This window comes from Rhineura floridana, chromosome 2 (genome assembly GCF_030035675.1).
Source record: "Rhineura floridana isolate rRhiFlo1 chromosome 2, rRhiFlo1.hap2, whole genome shotgun sequence".
In the NCBI taxonomy this organism is placed as follows: domain Eukaryota; kingdom Metazoa; phylum Chordata; class Lepidosauria; order Squamata; family Rhineuridae; genus Rhineura; species Rhineura floridana.
Window position 1 is genome coordinate 72436711 of NC_084481.1, and position 24122 is coordinate 72460832.

The 24122-nt window shown below is 40.1% G+C and overlaps 1 protein-coding gene across 7 annotated transcripts in view; it reads right to left on the bottom strand.

Moving 5' to 3' along the window:
• The window catches only part of MGAT5 (alpha-1,6-mannosylglycoprotein 6-beta-N-acetylglucosaminyltransferase), a 220187-nt gene that overhangs the window by 74670 nt on the left and 121395 nt on the right, over positions 1–24122 (bottom strand). For all 7 annotated transcript variants that reach the window (XM_061608943.1, XM_061608941.1, XM_061608945.1 and 4 more), the window contains 2 exons: positions 7750–7826; positions 3669–3758 (listed from right to left, as the gene is read on the bottom strand). In XM_061608943.1, coding sequence (XP_061464927.1) covers positions 3669–3758; positions 7750–7826 — 167 coding nt within the window. The remainder of the gene's footprint in view (positions 1–3668; positions 3759–7749; positions 7827–24122) is intronic.

The following is a 24122-nucleotide window of genomic DNA, read 5'->3' on the forward strand; positions in this document are numbered from 1 at the left end:
CACCTTGTTGAATGGTTTATGTTATGTTGTATTGATATTATACTTTTTATTAGGGATTAAGATTATTGTGCTATTGTATTTAGAGTGATTGTTTTATGCAAATTGCTTTGAGCACAAATGTATTTGCAGAAGATGTGGTGTATAAACAGTGACTCAATTCGACAATATGTTTTGAACTCTGAGAAGTCTTTGTCACAGCACTTTAAAAAAATGTCTGCCAGACCTGTAGAGGCGCCTGAGATACACTGTTCTCAGCAGTGGGGCAAAGGGCAACTAAATTAAGATTTGTACCCCTTTTGTGGCAGGAAGGTGTGGAAAAGGAAGCAGGTAGGGACAGCTAGGTGACCTTCTTAGGCACCTGGGGGGGTGATTGGCAGCTCTGGAGGTGTACAGTTCAGAGCTATAGGGCCCAGGACTTCTGGGGCCAATTTACCTCAACTGCCAAGAGTTGTAGGGGTTGGGGTTGCTGACAGTGACATGGGAAAGCCCCCTACTCACCTTCAGGGTGTGGTGAGGATAGGGGATAGATAGAATGGCTTGCCCTTGCTGGGGTTGGTCGCCCTATATCTGTAGTTCAGTAGTTTCATTCATAGCTAGCTCCTGCACCTACATTTTTCCTCTACAGGATTAGTTTAAAGGATTTAGTTTAAAGATTTAATAAAGTAGCCCTTAGTTCAGCCCAGTTCTTGGTGTCCATGTCTTATTTCAACCCTCAGCTGCAAATGTATTTGCCAAAGATGTGGTGTAAGATAAACAGAGTGACTCGATTCGACAATATGTTTTGTACTCTGAAAAGTCTTTATCACAGCACTTAGAAAAGTTCTAGATGCCAAGTACTTCATATATCTCTCCAAACCGTTTACAGTCCCTGCAAAACAACAAGAACCACCACCCTGACATCTCACAAAGTATCATGGTGTATTTGGAAATTAATATTGCCTCATTATTCTAAAAAGAAGTTTTTAAATATAGTGCTGACTTTCAAATGAAAATATTGACATGGTTGTTTTCCTAACACCCTAAGGCATTTCAGAGTTCTGCTATCTTTTGTTTTTAACTTCCCAAAAGTATTTTACACATAGACACCCATTTTAGCATTCAGCTTTCATGCATATCATAAACAGTCAATTCTCTTATCACTACAAATTACTTTATGAAACACCAGCTCCAAGTTATCTTTAGCAACCAACACAATTTATATATCTACATCACTGTAGTGGTTATTGGAATTTATTTCATGCTTGCATTCACAAATATTTAAGCTTTCAGCCTTTGCTGTTTGGCATTAATCATAACATTAATCACAGGATTAAGTATGCTGAATTCAAACTCAAGGTTAACAGCATAACCAAACAATATTAGTTTTATGTTCTGTCAAAAAGAAATCTCTCAGACCCCCCCCAAGACTTTTATGTTTGCTGTTCACTAAACATAAAACAGATAGATGAGTAAAATGGTTCTTTTGTTCTTCAGGGAAGCAAAATGCTTCCTATAAAATTATGTACTGTAACAAATGCCACATGAAGTGTTTAGTAAATTCCCTAAATTCTAGAGTGAGCGAAGATCTAAGATTCAATATTATTCATAAATACAGAAATGTCCTAACATGTGTCAAGTGAAGGCCAGCTATAAACACAAAGCATTATTTATAATCAGGCCTTGAAATTTTCTCTCCATCGTAAATTACAAGGTGGGAGAGACCATTGGTGGAAGAGAATTGGGTAAATGTTATAAACACCATTTTGTCGCATATTGGCTGCAGCTCTAACCTAATGTTATGTGACCTTGCACAAAATGGAAGTCTGTTGGGTGTCCTCTTGGCAAGCCAGGAGACAACCCCCAGCCAACATGTTAGGCCATACAATACCAGAGTCCCTGCTGTAGGTCTCATAGAACACTTGTATGTCACCTCTATCAGATCCCAGTTCTTACTCTCAGCCACACTAATAATGGGATAATAGGCTATGATAAAGAAAAATCTTTTCAACAATGCACAGCATAGAAAACAACTCTAAAAAGTATGACAGATGTGGTTAAACCCCCATCTATACATTTATACATGTTTAGCTTTATCAGTAACATTTCGCTTTTTAGGAAGCTTAAATGAGAAAAGGCAAAATTACTTCTAGATCTGAACTGGCTGAGAATATGCTCCTCCTCTCCTATGCACTAAAACAGTATATTCAAAATAATTTCACGCTGCAATTTTTTCTTTCTGTTCTCTCCTGCAAAGCCTGTGCATGTGTGTTGTTGTTAATTTACAGATACACAATAGTGGACTACCAACTTCCACCACCAAATAAGTTAAGTGGATCCCGGTATTTTTAACTACCAATGTCACAAGGTAATGGAAGAACTATCAGGGCTGATACTTTAGTGTAATGCAGATTCTTGGCTACTGAGTGCCTGGTGTAGGCATCCGTGGCCTGTGCCAGGCACTCCTATCTACTCATAAGCCATGGGTATGCACATGGGGCCAAAGGAGCAAGTCCAGGATTTTCTTCCACCACCTTGTGACACCACCTGTCAGGATGCCAGTCTCCTTTCCCTATTCAGGCACCACTGAATAGTATACGCTGATAGTCAACAAATGGCAGCATGAGCCACCACTGATTACAAGTCCTTTGGGAGTACACATCCTATTTCTTTCTTCAAACAAAATTTTCTCACCCAGAGCCTATTAGTAAGATAGGCTATAAAACAGGTAAGCAACAGTTTAGAAGTTAAGTCACTAGCTAATCAATAGCCATAAATATTGGATGCTCTGTTCTACTATAAACCTGTTTCCACCAAAGTTATGGCTTTCTGTTGCTGGCATTCTCTTGTGAACTGAATTTGAATCATCTATATTGAGCTTAATTAGCATGTCTATAAAAAGATACCGGTAATACTCACTGACACATGCCAGGAAACACTAAGATACCTCCTGAGGTGAGGGAGATATTAACATGCTAGCTTGCTTTTAGAAGATTATTTGACCTTTCATTACATCTTGAAAGCTGAGAGAATAAATATGCCACTTTACAAAGAAGTTACTATGAAGCAAGATATGTACATAACATTAAAATAATTTAATACAAGAGTCATTTTACATTCTTCATTATCTACATCAATAGGAAATGCTGATGAATCAATCAACGGCAGTCAAATTGGTCCAAACTGTTAACTGCTGAAACAACCCGTGATCATTAACCACTATTTCAAGAGGATTTGTTTCAATAAACCATAGTTAACACTAATCACAATTTGTCTTATGTTTGAACATAACAAGAAACTGGATATACTTGCAGACAGAAGTGGATGCCATTTTCCCTTGAAAAGGAAATCTGTCCTATAAAAGGAAAGTTTCTCTTCATCTTGTTAAACTATTGTTGCTTGAAATTTTCTTTATAAAATGTAAATGTACTGCCTTCAAGTCAATTCCGACTTATGGCGACCCTATGAATAGGGTTTTCATGAGGCTGAGAGGCAGTGACTGGCCCAAGGTCACCCAGTGAGCTCCATGGCTAGGTGGGGATTCGAACCCTGGTCTCCCAGGTCACAGTCCAACACCTTAACCACTACACTACACTGGCAGCTGAAATTTTCTTTAAAATCCAGTTATTAATTTGGATTTTTCTGTACCTTTCTATGGCTTTACATATTAATTGTAATATAAACTTACTGACCTCACTGAGGTAAATAAAGAAGGAGCACGTAGATCCATCCACACCATAACTCGAGTAACAAGGATCGGATCGCCACATATCTTTCATCCACTAGAAGGAAAAGAAAACACACATAGTCAGCAGGTTATGGGTTTATAAACCTGATTGCAAGACTAACCATACATGTATAATAAGACTCACTGAAGTGGCAGACAATAGCATTTTAGATAAGCAAGGTCAGCAGCAGGAGATAATTATTACATCTTGTGACTATTTCACACAGGAGTATGCAGTATAACCTCGCTGTTAGTCAGGACATCACTATGTGGTTTACCATCGTGAGCATGATACAGGTGGAAAAATATCTGTTCTGCACAGCATCCTACATGGGGCTTTTTTAGGCAAGGAAGCTGCATTATACCACATCAGACCACTGGCCCATCTAGTTCTGGATTGTGCACACTAACAGACAGTGGTTCTCCAGGGTTTCAGACAGGTGTCTTTTCCAGCCCTACTTAGAGATGCCAGGATTGAACCTAGGATTTTATGCACACAAAATGTGCTCTACCACAGAGGTACAGCCTACTCCTTCAAAACACATGCTCTGCTATTGAACCCATGTGTTGTATCCTTTTATCCATGCAGTTACAGATGAACCATGAGGATTAAAGTTAGCATGCCAATAAGGTAACATGCTGCAGCTCCTACTTTCACTACTGCTCTGCAAGATATACTTGATCAGGGTTAGACATGTTATCATAGAATCACAGAGTTGGAAGGGGTCTATAAGGCCACCAAGTCCAACCCCCTGCTCAGCGCAGGAATCCTAATTAAAACATACCCGACAGGTGGTTGTCCAATTCTTCAGTGCCTCCGGTGTTGGAGAGCCCACCACCTCCCTAGGTAATTGGTTTAATTGTCATACTGCTCTAACAGTTTTAAAGTGGAGTGCTATCTAGAAGATGCATAATTAGTTGAATAATAAATACTAGGCTTATAAGATACTCAAGGTTTAGAGTTTCCAAATTGGGGCTACTGTAAAGAGAGAGAAACTAAAACTCACACTGTTTAACAAATTCCCAGTGCACAAGTAGGCAGACATCATTGGATGTCTTCTCATAATAGATGTGTAATCTTGAAGATACACAAATGTTACTGTATTGTTTGGATCTAGAATTTTATTTTCCTTTTTGTACCTTGACTTTAAAATCATAGAATAGTAGAGTGGGAAGGGGCCTATAAGGCCATCGAGTCCAACCGCCTGCTCAGTGCAGCCCACTCCTTCAAAACAGTTATGACAATGCAGTTACAGATGAACCATGAGGATTAAAGTTAGCATGCCAATAAGGTAACATGCTGCAGCTCCTACTTTCACTACTTCTCTACAAGATATACTTGATCAGGGTTAGACATATTGTCATAGAATCACAGAGTTGGAAGGGGTCTATAAAGCCATCAAGTCCAACCCCCTGCTCAGTGCAGGAATCCAACTTAAAGCAGACCCAACAGGTGCATTTTCATAAGAAATAATAAATCCTTGTTTAAACCAGTCACTATACTTAAGCTGAGACCTTGAATAATAAGAGGCCTCCATTATTTCAATTAAGGTATATAGTAGAACAAATAAAAACAAAATATGGAAATCCACGTCCTCTTACTGCTTTTGAGATTTTTTTATTACAGTCAGAGTGGCGCAGAGTGGTAAGTGGCGGTAACCCAGCTGAAACTCTGCTCATGGCCGGAGTTCGATTCCAACGAAAGGAGGAAGTCGAATCTCCAGTAAAATGGGTCGAGGTCCACTCAGCCTTCCATCCATCCAATGGTCGGTAAAATGAGTACCCGGCATATGCGGGGGGGGGGGTAAAGAAAGGCCGGGGACGGAACTGGCAATCCCACCCCATATATATGGTCTGCCTAGTAAACATCGCAAGACGTCACCCTAAGAGTCGGAAACGACTCGCACTACAAGTGTGGGGACACCTTTACCTTTTTACAGAGAAAAAGAATGCTACTGCTAAAATATATCAAATCCTCTCCTCATTAACTATGCAACAATTACACTCAACATACCAAAAGAAATGGAACAGAGATCTAGAGAAATTTAATCTATCAATATCAGCAGAAGAGTGGATTTGGTTGTTTAAGAATATTCCAACTACATTATCAAATAGTAATTTGAAAGAAAATTTTTTAAAGCAGTTATCAACGGTACTTAACACCACATAGATTAAGCAAAATATTTAAGCAAAATATGTACTGTTGGAGATGTAGAAGAAGTAAGGCAGACTTTATACATCTATTTTGGAGCTGTGTTAAAATAGAACCTTTTTGGAACGAAATTTTAGATATAATACAGGATATTACAGGTCAAACGATATCAAAAAATCCTAAAACAATTCGTCTGTGCTTATTTCATGAAGAAATTATTAATGTAGATTTTCAATTAGTAGCAACTTTGCTTACAGTGGCAAAAATATGTATCGCACAAAAATGGAAGAACAATAAACCCCCAATATTGATGGATTGGTTGAAAAAAACTTGGGAGACAGTATTAATGATAAAAATGACTTATAATAGAAATGCGGTAGACTATAACCATCAAAATAAATTTGCAGAGAAATGGGCTTTATTTATGCAATTCTGTAATGACAAAGTGATAGATGAAATAGCTCCATTTAATTTATTTACCTTAATATAGGAAACTGTTATATTATATTACTATGCTTAAAATGTTAAGGTGTAAGAAGTTAACCTTAATGATCACCTATATTATTTATCTTTTGTTTATTTTTTCCTTTTCCTTGATGTTTCCTTTTGTTTATCCCACATCCTTTTTTCTAATGCCTTTATGTAATCGAATTGGAACATTATGTATTTCTACTTTATGTTGAATTAAAAAAAAGCAGACCCAACAGGTGGCTGTCCAGCTGCCTCTCCAATACCTCCAGTGTTGGAGAGCCCACCACCTCCCTAGGTAATTGGTTTCATTGTCATACTGCTCTAACAGTCAGGAAGATTTAATGTTCAGCCAAAATCTGGCTTCCTGTAACTGGAGCCCATTATTCCATGTCCTACACTCTGAGATGATCAAAAAGAGATCCTGGCCCTCCTCTGTGTGGCAATCTTTCAATTTTTAGCATTGACATCCAAATATGCTTGCCATTCTCAACATTTTACTATGCAAATATTTTCTCTTAATCCCAAAGAAATAGCTGTTCTAGTAAAACCAATCAAAGGTAACCAAAAATAACATATTCAGATCAACTCAGAAAGCAACTCAAATTACATATCCATTTTGTACCCTACTTGTTTCTATTTTAAAATTTAGATGAACATGACAAGCCTCCTATAGGCAATTTGAACCTGGCAAGATAGTGGTATGTTGTTATACTATAGACAGCAATATTTGTAACTATATGAAATATATCTGCATAAATTTTCTAAGATATCAAAGAAACAAGGTCAACGTTTTTATGGCAGAGATATTAAAGAATAAATTTACCTTACACATAGCAACAACTCTTTCTTTAAATTTAAAGTATCCTCAAAAAGGATTTGAAGACTGCCATTTACGTTCAAGATGGCATTGACAACTATAGTTCTTACTGGCTGAAGAACCTTTAGAACTTTGATTATTTGGAACGCTCATGAACTGATACCCTACAATCCAGTTCCCCAACTTTTATTCAAATATCTAACAATTATTACAAGGTGTAACATTTAATATTAATATTCCTCAACTTATAGTTACAACTAAATTAACCACATGTCCAAATAAGCCGCCCAACTAACACAACTATAATTTTGGGAACTGCCCTTCTGGTCAGTACTCTGGGAATGGAAGTTTGCAGGCATTGTGCTCCAGCCACACTACTAACATGGCTTAACTTGGTACAAAGGGAAATTCAAATGGCATGACATTTTTACCCCTTCCTTTTGGTCAATTTAAGGTATCTTTGGTTATCTCAAGAGATATTTATTTATTTATCTATCAAGAGATAGCCCCTAAGTAATGCTTTTTCCTTTTACCAGTAGTTTGTTTGTTAAAAAAAGAACAAGCATACCAACACAATGAAGAAATGCAATAGAAATGTAGTCTTACTTTTATTTTATCCTCGCAGTGGGGGAAGCCATCCATGGGAGGCAATTCACACTGTTCCTGGGCTCCATTAATCAGATCTAAAAGGAAAAAAAGAAACACAAAATGATCCAGTAATTGTAGCACACATCATAACAGATTCATGCTTTTCCATCTCAACTGGCTGTGCTGATAGATCACAACCAAAATACCAACTGAATTCTAAAACTGAGTACCACCTCCTCTCCCTCAACCCCCAATGATTGAGAAATTGGAATCAGGCCATGCAGCAGGTTAAGGATAAAATTGAATGTTCAACAATTGTACTCAGACAGGAAAGGTTATTAAGAATTAAAATGGAAATAATTCCTCATCATTTATAATTAAGCACAGCTAACTTCCTTACCAGAAATGCAATTAACCTATTGGTTAAATTGAAGTACAGCAATTGTTAAATTAGCTGTTGGAAGTCAAATGTTTGAATGAAAAACCTCAGAACACCAGTGGAAGCTTAATTCATTTTAAAGGTGAATGCCCTGTTATCACTGCATGGAACACATACATTTACAGCAGCAGAAAAAAAGAAAGAAGGAGATTGGTCAGAACCCTACCATCTGAATATGGGAGCTTTCTTTCTCCTTGCTATCTTGCAAGTCCTAATGGGATTCCAAAAGGGGAGCTTGTATATACACATGGAATTTGCGGCAAAGGACCCTCAGGCTCATGGTCTGGGATGATCTCAATATCCATGCCAAAGCCACCTTGTCTGTGGTGATTCAAAACACAGCACCCATGGGGCTGTCCTAACATGTTATCAACTCATATTGCATGTCCTGACCTCATGTTTTTGATTGGTCATGTTTTATGATTTGATAGTGGGGGAGTTCTTTTTGACTCCATTGTCATGGTCAGACCATTTCCTGGTGACATTTTGATTCATAGATAACCTTCGCAGGAGTGGTGAGTCTATTAAAATGTCCTTCCGGTGGCTGATGGATATGTCTGGCACTCCTGATGAAGCCCTAGGTCCAGGGATGGTGAACTTGCAAGCCCTCCAGATGTTGCTGGACTACATCTCCCATCACCCCTGACCATTTGCCATGCTGGCTGGAGCTGATGGAAAATGGACTTCAACATCCTTAGATGGGCCACTAGTCCTGCACTAGTCTGTCTGAGCAATGCAGAAATGCTACAATTGATTAAATCACTACCCAAGCACACACTTCTGCTGTACAGAGCCCAGCTTGCCTCCTGCATAATTTAGCAGGGGTGCTATCCAATGCTATCCACTAACAGAAGGAATAATTTAGAATGGAGTAACTCCTGCAGCTCCACAACCCTAATCTGTTTCAGAGATTCCTGCAGTTCTCCAAAGGGTTTAATTAGCTCTCCCTTCCCCATTATACTGATAGAAGGAATGGACCTACACCAAATCTCTATAATGCAGACTTTTTGGAAGACTTATTTTTGTAAAGTTTTGATTTGCAGTGTTTTAAAGTTTTAAATTTGGCAGCATTTTAGATTTGGCACTGTTTTTATTTTTTGTTTTGCTTGTAAACCACTTTGAAAGGGCATTTGCTCAGAAATGTAACCTAAATACATTGTTAATAAAACAATGGGCAGGATTGGATACCATCCCAGGTAAGTAGGTGGTGTGAATGCCGGTAGTGGAAAACTAGATTCAGTTATGAGTCCAACAACAAATAAGAGCACATTAGTGTGCCTACTGTGTTTTAGCAGTGGTGGCACACCAGCAATAGTTCTCTGCAACCATTGTCTCTTCAGGGAGTCTTCTGGTGGAGCTATGCTACATAAAATGTGAAGGGACTCTTTCGCATGTGATTATCAACCCAAGGCACAAGTATAGCCATTTCCAACCCACACTAGGATATTTAAATGGTTTAAGCTTTATTTAAAATGTAATTGTAAGCAAAATATAGTAGAGTGTAGGCAGCAAAAGAAGAGAGTACACAAAGTTAACATCAAATCATGGAAACAAAATGCTACTGTTTGCAAGTACTTAGCAAAAATTATATGCCAGACAAAGCTTACGTCCTTGTTGCAAAGGGAATATTTAAACAAAACATCACGCACACACACAAAAACCCCAGATTTATATGAATAGCACATCAAGGTTTGTTTGCAAATAATATTGACTCAGCTGGAAGTTATTATGAAGGGGATATAACAAGGGCATTGCTCCTCTGCCTCACAGCCTTGGAACTACACAAAAGGAGGACTGAAAAGGCAACTCTTGGTACCAACAATGATCCGTGTCATGTCAATCAGTTCACAGCAATTAAGAAAAATCCTTGAAGCCAGTATCTGATGAGATTGGGCTGGACAGCTGACATTTTGACTACTGCTTTAGAAAGCAGGGGATAAAAACCTATGCAGGGCCACTAATTTAGCTGAGTCCTATACTTGTCCTTCAATACACAATCTGTAAGCTAATTGAAAGAGAAGCTTGCAAGAGATTCATTATAGATTTTTCTGTCATGGGCTTGAATAGAAAATGGCCTTTCTATTTATAATTACTAGCAGGACTTTTTTCTAAAAAGAAGAAGAGAGAAAAGCATATAATTTGGAGATCTGTCATGCAAGCTGAAAAAGGTTGCTTGAAGATACACAACATTTCAACAAGGTGATAGTCACCTTTCACTATCTTTTGCAATTGGAACCATGCTTACTTTTCACTTCCTGCTACAGGTAGCATATGAAGCTATTTGTCAGACACAGGTTCAAGTTCAATGAAGGATCAGAAACCAGCTGCAGGCTCACACACATCACCATCCCCTATCATATGTTTCTTCCTTTTCAGTTTCCTGCATACCAAATTTAGCAGGCAAACCTAGACACACTCAATAAAAACAAGCATATAGATAGAGGTGATCCAGTAGACATAGTGTACTTAGATTTTCAAAGGGGTTTCAACAAGGTACCTCACCAAAGACTGCTGAGTAAGCTTAGCAGTCATGGATTAAGAGGAGAGGCCCTCATGTGGATCAGGAAAGTTAAGTAGCAGGAAGCAGACTGTAGGAATAAATGGACAGTTCTCTCTATGGAAGGCTGTAGAAAGTGGAGTCCCCCCAGGGATGGGTATTGGGACCTGTGCTTTTTAACTTGTTCATAAATGTTCTAGAGTTAGGGGTAAGCAGTGAGGTGGACAAGTTTGCTGATGGGTTGTTAAAACAAAAAGGGATTGTGAAGAGCTCTAAAAGGACCTCACCAAACTGAGTGAATAGGCACTAAAATGGCAAATGAAATTCAATGTAAACAAGTGTAAAGCATATTGAAGCAAAAAAATCTTAATTTCCCATATACACTCATGAAGTCTGAATTGGCAGCGATGGACCAGGAACAAGACCTTGGAGTTGTAGTGCATAGCTTAGTGAAGATGTTGACCCAGCGTGTGGCAGCTGTGAAAAAGGCAAATTCCATGCTAGGGATTATTAGGAAAGGTATTGCAAATAAACTCCTGATATCATAATGTCATTGTATAAATATATGGTGCGGCTGCATTTGAAATACTGTGTACAGTTCTGGTCACCTCACTTCCAAAAGGATATTGTAGAGTTGGAAAAGGTTCAAAACAGGGCAACCAGAATGATCAAGGGGATGGAGAGACTCCCCCATAAGGAAAGGTTGCAGCATTTGGGGCTTTTTAGTTTAGAGAAAAGGTGAGTCAGAGACAGTGAGTCACAGACATGATAGAAGTGTATAAAATTATGAATGTGTGGAAAAAGTGGAGACAGAAGGGTTTTTCTTTCTCAGAATACTGTAACTGATGGACATTCAATGAAGCTGAATGTTGGAAGTTTCAGGAAGGACAAAAGGAAGTACTTCTTTACTCAGCGCATAGTTAAACTATGGAATTCACTCCCACAAGAGGCAGTGATGGCCACCAGCTTGGATGGCTTTAAAAGAAGATTAGACAATTCATGTAGGCTATGAATGGCTACTAGCCATGAGGGTTGTGCTCTAACACCAAAGTTAGATGCAGTATGCTTCTGAAAACCAGTTACCAAGAGTGCTCTTTCACTCAGGTCCTGCTTGTGGGCTTATTATTGGCATCTGGTTGGCCACTGTGAGAATAGGATGCTGGACTAGATGGGCCACTGACTTGATCCAGCAGGCTCTTCTTACATTCTTAAACCATACACTCACAATTCTACCTCAATCTAAACTCCTTCCTAGGACCCAATCCTCATCCCCCATCCTTTTCCTATCCCTAATGCCCAGATCTAGATTATGAGTAATGTATTATGAATGTGAAAATATGTATTATACAAGAAGATGCAAGAATGTAACCCTGTGGCCTATATCCCCATTATTTTATGTACATAAACTCTTCAATAATTTTTTTTAATGAAAAGTTTCCTGTGTACCATTAAATTTAGCTTGCTGTGATACCCAAGCTAGCAAACTATGGTGAGCACTGGCCTTCAAAATGCAATAATTAATGTACACATTCCCCCTTTTTTAAAAAAAAAATGTTATTGCAGCATGAATATAAAAACAAGTAATGTAGGCATTTTGAAACCATGCCTACATGGGTTAGGGACAAATTGGAGAAATCCTCGATTCAGGAGTAACCTTCTCTGAGAATAAGAAAGAAGCACATAACCCAAAGACACATTTCCAATCTCACAGTGTGAAGATACCAGAAGAAATTTCTCTCTTCTGAAGAAAACAGCATCCTATCAATTTTCCTAGTCTGAGAATGTGAATTTACAATTCACTACACAAAATAATACTGTCTTGTATATTCATGAAGTAGGAAAAATATATAGCCTTTTCTTTATAGTCAAAGATAATTTACTACTCAAGAATGCATCTTTGTACTAGCTAGGCAAAGAATGTGAAATAGAACAAGAATGCGAAATAGAACAAGAATGTGAAATAAAGCCAACAATATACAAGGAAAGAACAAGGAATCTTAACTACAAATAGAAATAGGAGATCCTAAAATCAAGAAAATATCAGGTTCCTACAAACAGGTTTTGAAATACCCTACCTTATAATGTAATTTTAGGCCTGAGGAGTATGGCAGCCATTTTGGGCCTCGTCTTTGGCACCATTTTGTGGCAGCCATCTTAGGTCTGGTGGCCATTTTGGGGAGGGTTGCTGGGGGTGATAGCCATTTTACTGTGGCCTAGTCCAGCAGCCATTTTGAGAAGGTCTTTTGGCAGCCATTTTTGGAAGGTTCTAGTTTATTATCGTTGCTATTGTTGTTGTTGCTATTGTTATTACTGCCATTGTTGTTACTGTTGTAGGCCATGGCTCCTAAGAAGGGCAAGGGTGGTCCTAAGGGGAAGGGGAAGGCCCCAAAGCGTCCAGCTCAGCATTCACCTTAGGAGTTGTCATTCTCTGAGGATGAGGGGCCTGATATGGCTTCAGTGTTAGCCCGAACTGAGTCTGTGGGCAGGTGATTTGGCTGTGGTGCATTTTTGGTGTGACAACCAGGCCATAGTGCGCGTTATCAACTCCCTTACTTTTAGGAACCCTAGAGTGATGCTTTTGGTACATGCTTTTGTAACCCAATGCCTTAAATTTAATATTCTTTTTCTTGCTCTCCATGTTCCTGGTCCGGACAATGGCATGTGCCATCAGATGTCACATTTTCAGGGGTTGGCCGCTTTGGCCAGGCTTCAACAGGAGGCGATGCCAGTGGCACTGTCGGAAGTTGACTTTGAAGCTGAGAAAGCCATAATGCTATCCATTGCCACCAGCACAAGAAACTCCCATTTAAGATCAGATAGGGAATTTGGCAATTTTCATCTGAGCAGGGGGTATCCACTCATTTGGCCTATCCCAGTGGATCAGCTGATTGAATTTTGCATGGTTCTTCACCGGCAGGGCCTTTCTTTCTTTCTTTGATATCAAATCAATATTATTTGATTTATATTCATTAGGTGTAAGTTAGCAGGGATTGACTCCTCAGGTGATTTTAGGATAAGGAAGATGCTTGTGGAATGGACCTGGCCTATCCTCCTGTGCCAGACGCTCATTTCCCTACTTCACCTCCTATTTTGTTCGGCCTTCATTGGCTTCGGGTGTCTTTATGTAGTTCCAGCTATGAGGCAGTTTTATTTCATACAGTTGCTGTTATAGCATTTTGGGGGTGTGTGTTTCGTATGGAAGAGTTACTCTCCTTTTCTAGAAATGACAGGTCTGGTTGGGCTTTGGAAGTCGGTGATGTTATGGTAAGGGACAACTGTGTTCAGATCAGCTGCACAAATCAAAGACTAACCAGAGGAGCCAAGGCTCTATCATCACTTTGGCCTCTTCCCCTGTAGACAAGCTGTGTCCAGTCCGGGCCTTAGGTTCATTTTTGTGGCTTAGGAGTAAGTTTGGGGGGTTGCTATTTTGTCATCAGGATGGTCAGCCTTTAACTAAGTTTCAGTTTTAGTCCATTGATAGACACATTTGGGTCTGGATCCTGGGCAGTTTGGTATGCACTCTTTATGGATTGGTGCGGCTTCTAAGGCAGCTACCTTGGGCTTTGAGAGCACAGTGATACAGGCGGTGGGGCGCTGGCGTTTACGTGCTTTCCTGGCTTATGTTAGGCCAATCAAGGGCCCTTGTTAACCTTTATGCTAGTGAGCGTCTTGCTAATTGTTGTTTCTGTTTTAACAGGTTGGAGGGTGCTGGAGAGAGTCAAGGTACTCATATATGGCCACAGCATGGTGTTCTGGGCCAAGAGGAGGGCATTCCAGATCAGGCACGGAACCCAGTTGGGGCTCAGCCATTGCACTTTGGTCCAGTGGCTGGGTAGACATGGCATGCTGTGGGAATCCCTCCTACCAACACTTTTTGATGCTTTGTTGGTGCAGCACCCTCAGCAGGTTTTGGCTATTCATTTGGGAGACGGCGACCTGGGAATGTTGAAGGGGAAATCCCTTATCATTCAGGCTTCCCTGGACTTTGAGTCCATATGTAGACGGTGGCCTGGGACATTGTTTGGTCCCACATCCCAGGATGTGGAGGGCAAAAAGTGACCAGAGAATCCTGAACAAGGCTCAAAAGAAAGTAAATAGGGAAGCCCAGCTTGCTCTTGCTGATAGGCAGGGCGAGGTAATACATCACCCGGAGGTGAAGTGTGGCAAGGCTGATCTTTACTGGCCAGACAGTGTTCATATGTCTGACTTGGGTAACAATCAGTTTCTAACTGATCTGCAGAATGCCCTGCGTGAAATTATTCATCGCAGGTGGGGAAAGAGGGACCAAGCTGAGGCTTGTCCTCTTTTGTGGCAAATATGTGTGGAAATTTCACAGGGTAGGGTTTGGTGAGCACCCGTAGGCATTCTTTCAGGTGAAAGGTGCAATCTGAGGCTTGCCATCCAGGTTGCTGAGGCCTGTTGGCAGGATAAGGTTCACCTTTGGGGCTAACCTGTAACACCCACTCACCGAGTTGTGAGGCCCTGGGGAGGGGGTGGAACAGCAAGGCCTCCCTAACCATCCTTTCCATGGCAGGGTGTCCTTGCCCAATTGGTTGAGTTCTGTCCCACACTTTTCTATGCAGATCATTTTTATACAATCAATCACTTAATTGGCTTTATTTAAATAAACATGGCTCTTGATTTTCATCTTGTCTTGCCTCTTCATTTCCTGACTACGGCTGCAATGTTCTTTATTATTTTGTGGAAACAAACCGTGAAACATCAGCCAGCTCCCGGATACAGAGGAAGGGTATTCATCCATATGGGCATATCATAACTTGCTAGTCTATCTTCTGTCCTGACAAGCTTTTCAAGATTGCTACCTAATAAGGTACAGTTTCACACCCACAATGGGCACATCAGGCTTGTGATACAATATCAGAGCCAAATATTTTAAGGTAAACGCAAGCTACACCTTGTTAGGCCTGTGGAACAATTCCAAAAAGAAAACTAATAAAAAATATTTTATATGCCAAAATCTGTAGCCAACATACTTTAGCATTTCTATGCTGGCTTTTCTCAAGCCCTGACTGATCTGTGGAATACAGAGATGACCCAGGCAATTAACACGATTGCACCTGAGCATCCTCTCCCAACTGGCAGAGATCAGAAAGCTCCATGGTATACCCCAGAGCTAAGAGCAATAAAGTGAGAAAGGAGACAGCTTGAGCGCATGTGGAGAAAAACTAATAAATGTAGCCAAATATTGGTACGTACTCATGTTCAAGCCTACTCAGTGGCAGTGAAGGTGGTGAAGAAAACTTACATCTATGCCTCCATTGTGTCCTCTGCTTGCCGTCCAGTTGAACTCTTTAGAGTGGCTAAGGGTTTATTGAGCCCTAGTGAGCAGTGCTAGGGCCAACTAAAGCCCGCTGTGACATATTCGCTAAGCATTTTGAGGATAAAATCGCTCCCATCTGCCAGGGAGGGGACAGCTGGGTGGGCCATGAAGATAATTAATGCTTCTCTCCAAAAAGGAGTGCTGCAAGGCTCCTGAGGAAGCCTTCCCTGGACCCAGAAGATCCAAATAATTTTAGACCAGCAGCAAATGCCCCCTTTCTGGGCCAGGCTCTCGAAAGGGTGGTTCCCAACCAGATCCAGGTACTCTTAGAGGAAACAGATTTTCTAGATCCATTTCAGCCAGAATGCAGGCTTGGGTTTGGTATGGAAACTGCTTTGTTTCCACCACCCTGTATGATGCCTTGTGTTGGGAGAGAGATGGAAGAGTGTAACTCTGTTGATCCTCCTAGATCTTTCAGCAGCTTTTGATACTACCGACCATGGTATCCTTCTGGGGCAACTGTCTGAGTTGGGTACTGGGGGCACCGCATTGCAGTGGTTCTGTTCTTACTTAGCTGGCTGGCTCCAGAAGGTGGTTCTTGGGGAGCACTGCTCAGCTCCATGGGCTCTCCGGTATGGGGTCCCCTATGTTGGTACCTTTGAATAAATTTGCATTATCAGCTGTCGGGAAAATGTCAGGAAAATTAATAAACGGGTTTGTTTGGCACACAAGTTTCACCATAGCATCTAAGGCAACAAACATGGTGCCCTCCAGGTGCTATTGGATTCTAACTCTCATCCATCCCAGATAACATAGTCAGTAGTCAAGGATGATGGGAGCTGAAGGGCACCATGTTGGCTACTACTGATCTAAGAGACTGCTTTCTGTGGTGTCTGAAGGCACATGATTTAGCAACTTTGCTCTAGCTATGCAGGGCTGGATCTCGTCAGTTCACTGATAGGAGATCACCTGGGGACCTTACTGTGTTGAGTTTATCACAGAAGAAAGCTAGCCTCTAAATGGAATAAGTAAAATTCTTGATTCTGTGTTACTAGGACAAACAGGCAGCACTTACAATTAACCTTATCTATCCATGTGTTATTATATGCCTTCAAGTTGATTACGACTTATGGCGACCCTATGAATCAGCGACCTCCAAGAGCATCTGTTATAAACCACCTGTTCAGATTTTGTAAGTTCAGGTCTGTGGCTTCCTTTGTGGAATCAATCCATCTCTTGTTTGGTTTCCTCTTTTTCTACTGGCTTCCGTTTTCCCAGCACTATTGTCTTTTCTAGTGAATCATGTCTTCTCATTATGTGTCCAAAGTAGGGTAACCTCCGTTTCATCATTTTCGCTTCTAGTGACAGTTCTGGTTTAATTTGTTCTAACACCCATTTATTTGTCTTTTTCGCAGTCCATGGTATGCGCAAAGCTCTCCTCCAACACCACATTTCAAATGAGTTGAGTTTTCTCTTATCCACTTTTTTCACTGTCCAGTTTTCACATCCATACATACAGAATCCATGTGTTAACTTTTTCTTATTTATTGCAAACATGCCCATTTTGTTCTGAAAATTATTATGTTTGTCTTTTCTTCACAGGTCCTACGAAACTCTTAGTTTTGTTTTCTCTTCCCAAATGCAAAACTATTTCTGCCTTGGGAACAAGTGCCCAAAGATGAAATCCACATGTAAGCTGAAGCTGCATTAATAGTTACTTTATAATCTCTTTTCTGATTTATATACTGGTTTTTCCTTCAACTCACAAAAAGGGTTTAGGCAGAAGTGATATGAATTATGAAAACCTTTTCTTTTTTATTGAGATGGTAAAATGCTTCATAGTTCTATGCCAAAAGAAGCATTAATGGCTTTGGGGGAAGAAATAAAATTAAATTCCTTCTATTCTCAAAAACACCAGCTGAGCTTGCAGCCTTTCATTAACACTTGACTGAAATAATGCAGCTTTTAAAATGTTCAACTAACTCTCAAGCAGTTAATCCCTAATAATGACTATAGACCACCTACAGCTCACTTCAGTTTTCCCAATACATATTTAGCACTAGAGTCTGAAGAGTCACAGACAGGGCTGTTGCCACCATGACCCATTCAAACAATTTTCAGTGTTCTTTGTTACCAGTTGTCCTCCAAAGTTATACATACTGGATGGAGGTACAAGAAAAGGAAATGGATGTTGAAGTAAACAGCAGCATAGTTAAGGGGGCAAACACTATAGCAGCAAACATCTCCTTGATGCTTAGATCAACAGTTACTGGGTGGACTCAAGCTACAGACCTTTGAGGAGCTGGACAGGAACTCTGCCCTTGGAACTGCTGCACCTCTTTAGAAAAACGTAGGCCTCCTTCACCCAAGTAGCTTCACTGGCTCGTGCCTTGCTCTACACTTACCCAGCAGTTGGTCATTGGCTTTTACTGTACCTACAATAAAATAATCTCTTCCTGTTTTACTTTGTAAAACAAAACACTTCATGAGTACAGCACAAAGACACCACTCTTAGCTGTTTGGGCCTGTTTCTGACTGTGGAAGCTTTTCCCCAACTGCTTGTTCCTACTAGTCCCATGACCCCCTCCTTTCTTCAAAACTGTCCAAGTTGCCCTTTAGGAACAGCCCTCAGCTAGCCCCTCTGCCTTATGGGTTTTCCCCTCACCCTTTTGGCTACATTCCTTGGACCAAACCATTTTCCAAAAAAGCCCCAAATGCTGCAGGTTTAACACAGTAATATTCCACTGCAGGATACATGCTGCTGGACTAAAGCAGCATAAATAAGAGGAAAGCAGGATGTTGCGGCACCTTCTACAGCTTGAAAGTGTAGGACATCAAGCAGATAGCATGGGTCTCTACAACATAAATGCACTGGGCTGCAAGTCCTACAAATAAGTTAATAGGCAATGAAGTAGCCCCTAAAGGACTCTGTGTATTATCAGATTTGCTGTGTTTCAAAGGCATCATGTGGGACTTTGATAAACTTCAAAACAGAGCTTAAATCCCACTATTTTAAAAAAAAATTATTAAAAAACTTAATCACAGGTGTTTTTTTTAAAAAAAATGAAAAAGACTTGAGTACTCAGGATGCTGAAAACAATAAAGGAGTGATCAGCAAGCATATATGCAGAACCATTATAATCATATGCTCGTGGTAGAGAAAAACCCTTAATTGGAGTCATCTAGTTTTGAAAGCAGTGCAACTTCACAGCAACTAAATCATGCAAGGTCATACCCTTCTCTTCTGTGAAAGAGATCACCCCTCCTATTCTCTCAATGTAGGTCATACAACATCCCATGCTTGGAGTTATAAAATCATACGAAGTTAGTTGGTACGATGTTACTGTGTGTGACTAGGACACGCATGATATCTGATCAAATTTCACTATAGCCAGAAAAACCTCAGCTTCTGCCTTCTGCAAGCCATTGTTCCATCAACTTTGGTTCTGTTTTCATAAAATGGGATAATTTAGTTGCTTTAAATGAATTTTGTTTTCAAAAAAGTATTGCAAAGCTAATGCTTCTTGTAAGTTCTCTGAAGCGTGAAATACATAACATGAATAGAAATACATAGTGTCATATGCCAGTGGGACAACAGACAGAGGAAACAAGCTAAGAAGCTTTGAGGAAACGGCAACATGTTGTTAAAACAGACAGCTCATTTGGCACATTATGCAGAAAAAGAAAGCATTTCTTTTTAGGGGGAAAGAGTCAAGACCTACGTTTTCTACGTATTAGAAAATCCTTTGGAAGGAATTAATGTATTGATGGACAAATTAAAAGAATTTGGACCGTTAGCAGGATTTAAGATCAACAATCAAAAAACAAAGATGTTGGTGAAAAATTTAACTTTAAGGGAACAGAAAGAGTTAATGGACAAGACAGATTTTACAATAGAGAAAAAGTTGAAATATTTAGGTATCATTATGACAAATAAAAATTCAAAGTTGTTTCATAATAATTATGAAAAATTATGGACAGAGATTAAGAAAGATCTGCTAAGATGGGATAAACTACAATTGTCATTAATGGGTAGAATATCTGTGATAAAAATGAATGTATTACCGAGAATGATGTTTTTGTTTCAAACAATACCTGTAATATCCTCTGATTTACCTTTTAAACAATGGCAAAAAGATATCTCTAAATTTGTTTGGCAAGGAAAAAAACCAAGAGTTAAATTTAAATTACTACAAGATGCCAAAGAAAGAGGAGGACTGGGATTACCAAATCTGAGACTTTATTTTGCTGCCTGCTGTTTAGTCTGGATAAAGGAATGGATTTTATTGAGGAATAAAAGACTATTGGATTTGGAGGGCCATAACCTGAAGTGGGGATGGCATGGATATCTATGGTATGACAAAGTAAAAGTAAATGTAGACTTTAATAATCATTTTATAAGACGTCCTCTGTTGAAAATATGGAATAGATATAAACCAAGGTTCTATTCGAAAATACCATTATGTGTCTCAAGTCAAGAAGCGTTTTACAGAAGAGAAATGGCTGGAAAAGAGAAATGGTTAACTTATCAAGAACTATTAGAAAATGTACATGGAGAATATATAATGAAAGAGAGAGAACAACTGATAAAGGAAGGATATAGTTCTCAATGGTTTGCCTATTTACAGTTGTTAGAAAGATATAAAATGGACAAGAAAATGTATGGGTTTGAAATAAGTAAATCTGATTTTGAAATAGGTTTGTGTACAAATGATGAAAATATAATTGCGAAAATGTATAAACTCTTACTGAAAATGGATATGGAAGAAGAACAAGTAAAAGAGTGTATGGTAAAGTGGGCAAAAATTTTTGGTTATAACATACAAATGGATCAATGGGAAAATATGTGGAAAAAAGGCTTGAGATTTACATTATGCTATAATCTTAAAGAAAATTTCTATAAAATGATGTACCGTTGGTACATGACTCCAGAAAAGTTGTCAACAATGTATAGTAATGTTTCTAATGTTTGTTGGAAATGTAAACAACAAGAAGGATCATTTTATCATATGTGGTGGCTGTGTAAAAAGGCAAAATCATTTTGGGCACAGATAGGTAGGATGATGCAAAAAATTCTAAAGATAAATATTCAGTCAAAACCAGAATTTTTTTTACTGGGTTTTATGGATAAACAAATAGAAAAGAAATATGGAAGAATAATATTATATATGATTACGGCAGCAAGATTATTATATGCACAAAAGCGGAAAATGGAATCAACACCAACAACGGAAGAATGGCTATTGAAATTAATGGACTTAGTAGAGATGGATAAATTGACATGTCTACTTAGAGAAAAATTGACAGACACATTTCTTAAGGAATGGAAGCCTCTCTTAGACTTTTTGTTGAAAGATAAAAATAAAATGATGATATTGGGATTTGACGATTAACTAAGATAGCCTATGGAGAAAAGTGATCCTGTATGTATATATTAAGGGACAGGTTTGATGTATATTATATACTTATAGCTGATCTGCGACAAATCGGAAGTCAACTATTTTATTTTTATTTTTTTTGCTGTATTGTTATGTTTTTTGACTTTGTTTTGTTTGTCTTTTGAAAAAATTGAATAAAAATTATTAAAAAAAAAGACCTACGTTTTAAACATCATTATGTTTATTTATTTATTATTTGATTTATATCCCACCCTTCCTCCCAGCAGGAGCCCAAGGTGGCAAACAAAAGCACTAAAAACACTTTAAAACTTCATAAAAACAGACTTTAAAATATATTAAAACAAAACATCTTTAAAAACATTTTTTTCGAAAAGCTATCAAGGCATCTTTTTAAAAAAGGTTAAAAACATATATTTTTTTTAAAAAAAAGGTTTAAAAAGCAATTCCAACACAGATGCAGCCTGGAATAAGGTCTCAACTTAAAAGACTTGTTGAAAGAGAAAGGTTTGTTGAAAGAGGAAGGTCTTCAATAGGTGCCAAAAAGAGAGCAGAGATGCCGCCTGCCTAATATTTAAGGGGAGGGAATTCCACAGGGTAGGTGCCACCACACTAAAGGTTCATTTCCTCATGTTGTGCAGAAGGGACCTCCTGATAAGATGGTATCTGCAGGAGGCCCTCACCTGCAGTGCGCAGTGATCGACTGAGTATATAAGGGGTAAGATGGTCTTCCGGGTATCCTGATCCCAAGCTGTATAGGGCTTTGTACACCAAAACTAGAACCTCAAACTTGGCCCGGTAGCAAATGGGCAGCCAGTGCAATTCTTTCAGCAGCAGGGTGACATGCTGGCAATACCCTGCCCTAGTGAGCAGTCTCGCCGTCACATTTTGCACCAGTTGCAGCTTCCAGACCAACCTTAAGGGCAGCCGCACATAGAGTGCATTACAGTAATCCAGCCTGGAGGTTACCAGTGCATGGACAACAGTGGTCAGACTATCTTGGTCAAGAAGCAGCCGCAGCTGTCTTACCAGCCAAACCTGGTAAAAGACACTCCTAACCACGGAGATCACCTGGGCCTCTAGTGACAAAGATGAATCCAGGAGCACCCTCAGACTATCGACCTGCTCTTTCAGAGGGAGTACAACCCCATCCAAAGCAGGCAACTGACCAGTTATCTGAGCTCAGGATCCACCAACCCACAGCGCCTCCATCTTGCTAGGATCAGACTCAGTTTATTGGCCCTCATCCAGCCCACCACCGAGTCCAGGCAGTAGTCCAGGGCTTGTACAGTCTCTCCCGATTCAGAAGCTACGGAGAAATAGAGCTGGGTATCATCAGTGTATCACTCCCAAGGGCTTCATATAGATGTTAAACAGCATGGGGGACAAGATGGTACCCTGTGCCACCCCACAGCACAACTACCAGGGGGTTGAAAGACAATCTCTGAAAACAACCTTGGAGATAGGATTGGAATCACTGTAAAACAGTGCCTCCAATACTCATCCCACCAAGTTGGCACAGAAGGATACCATGGTCAATGGTATCAAAAGCCACTGAGAGATCAAGTAAGAATAACAGGGTCGCACTCCCCCTGTCCTTTTCCTGATAAAGGTCATCCATCAGGGCGACCAAGGCTGATTCGGTCCCATAACCAGGCCTGAACCCAGACTGGAATAGGTCAAGATAATCTGTTTCATCCAAGAGTACTTGCAACTGCTGCGCCACAACCCTCTCAATCATCTTCCATAAAAAGGGGGTATTTGCAACCAGTCAGTAGTTGTCACAAACCAATGGGTCCAGGGTGGGCTTTTTCAGGAGTGGTTGGATCGCCACCTCTTTCAAGGCGGCTGGAACCACTCCCTCCCACAATGATGCATTGACCACACCCTGGATCCACTCGGTCACACCCCCTCAGCAACTTTAATAAGCCAAGAAGGGCAAGGATCGAGAGGACACGTTGCTGGCCGCATCATCGCAAGCACCTTGTCCATGTCATCAGGCTGCATCAACTGAAACTGTTCCCAAGAATTTGCAGCAGATGTTGCAGTGGACACCTCATTGGGAACTACAGTGGATGTGGATGGGGCATTGTCAGGACCCTTCCTGTCAGGATCCCACCTCAGGAGCCACCTGCTAGGATCCTGCCTGTGGTCACCCCCTTGTCACGGTCCCACCTCAGGGTACTGGTATCTAAATGGTTCTCTCACTGGCTCTAGCAAAGATCTCTCAAGATCCCACTGCTAGGCAGCAGCACCAGACCTTCCTGTAAAACAATATTGCATTGAGACTGTGCCTTAGTCTCCTCCTGGCTTACTGCTACTTTGTGTCTGGGTGCACTTGCAGGCCACAACCCTCCTGTATCTTTCTGCCTATAAAGAATACAGTCCTGGGTTGCTCTGGATACTCGATGATGTTACACTATCTCTTCACTGCTGCCACCACTGATACTGTTTCCCAACCTTGGTATATGCCCTGCCCACCCTTCTAGTCTGTGTAACCCAGCCAAGGATCAGGTGTTCTGGTAAACCAATAAATATTTATTTATATACACAAGGAATAACAAGATTACTTAAAGGTATTGTCAACAAATGTGTGGTTTCATAAGTTGCGTTACTCTGTTTCTAGCCATTAATAACCTGCCTCACTATCCACCTAATCCAATCCAACCCACAAAACCAACTCCAACCTCCCTCAGAACTCCCACCAACCGGACTCTCTCTACATCTCCTCCAAACCAACCATCATCCTCTCATTTATACCTTCAGACACTCAAACGC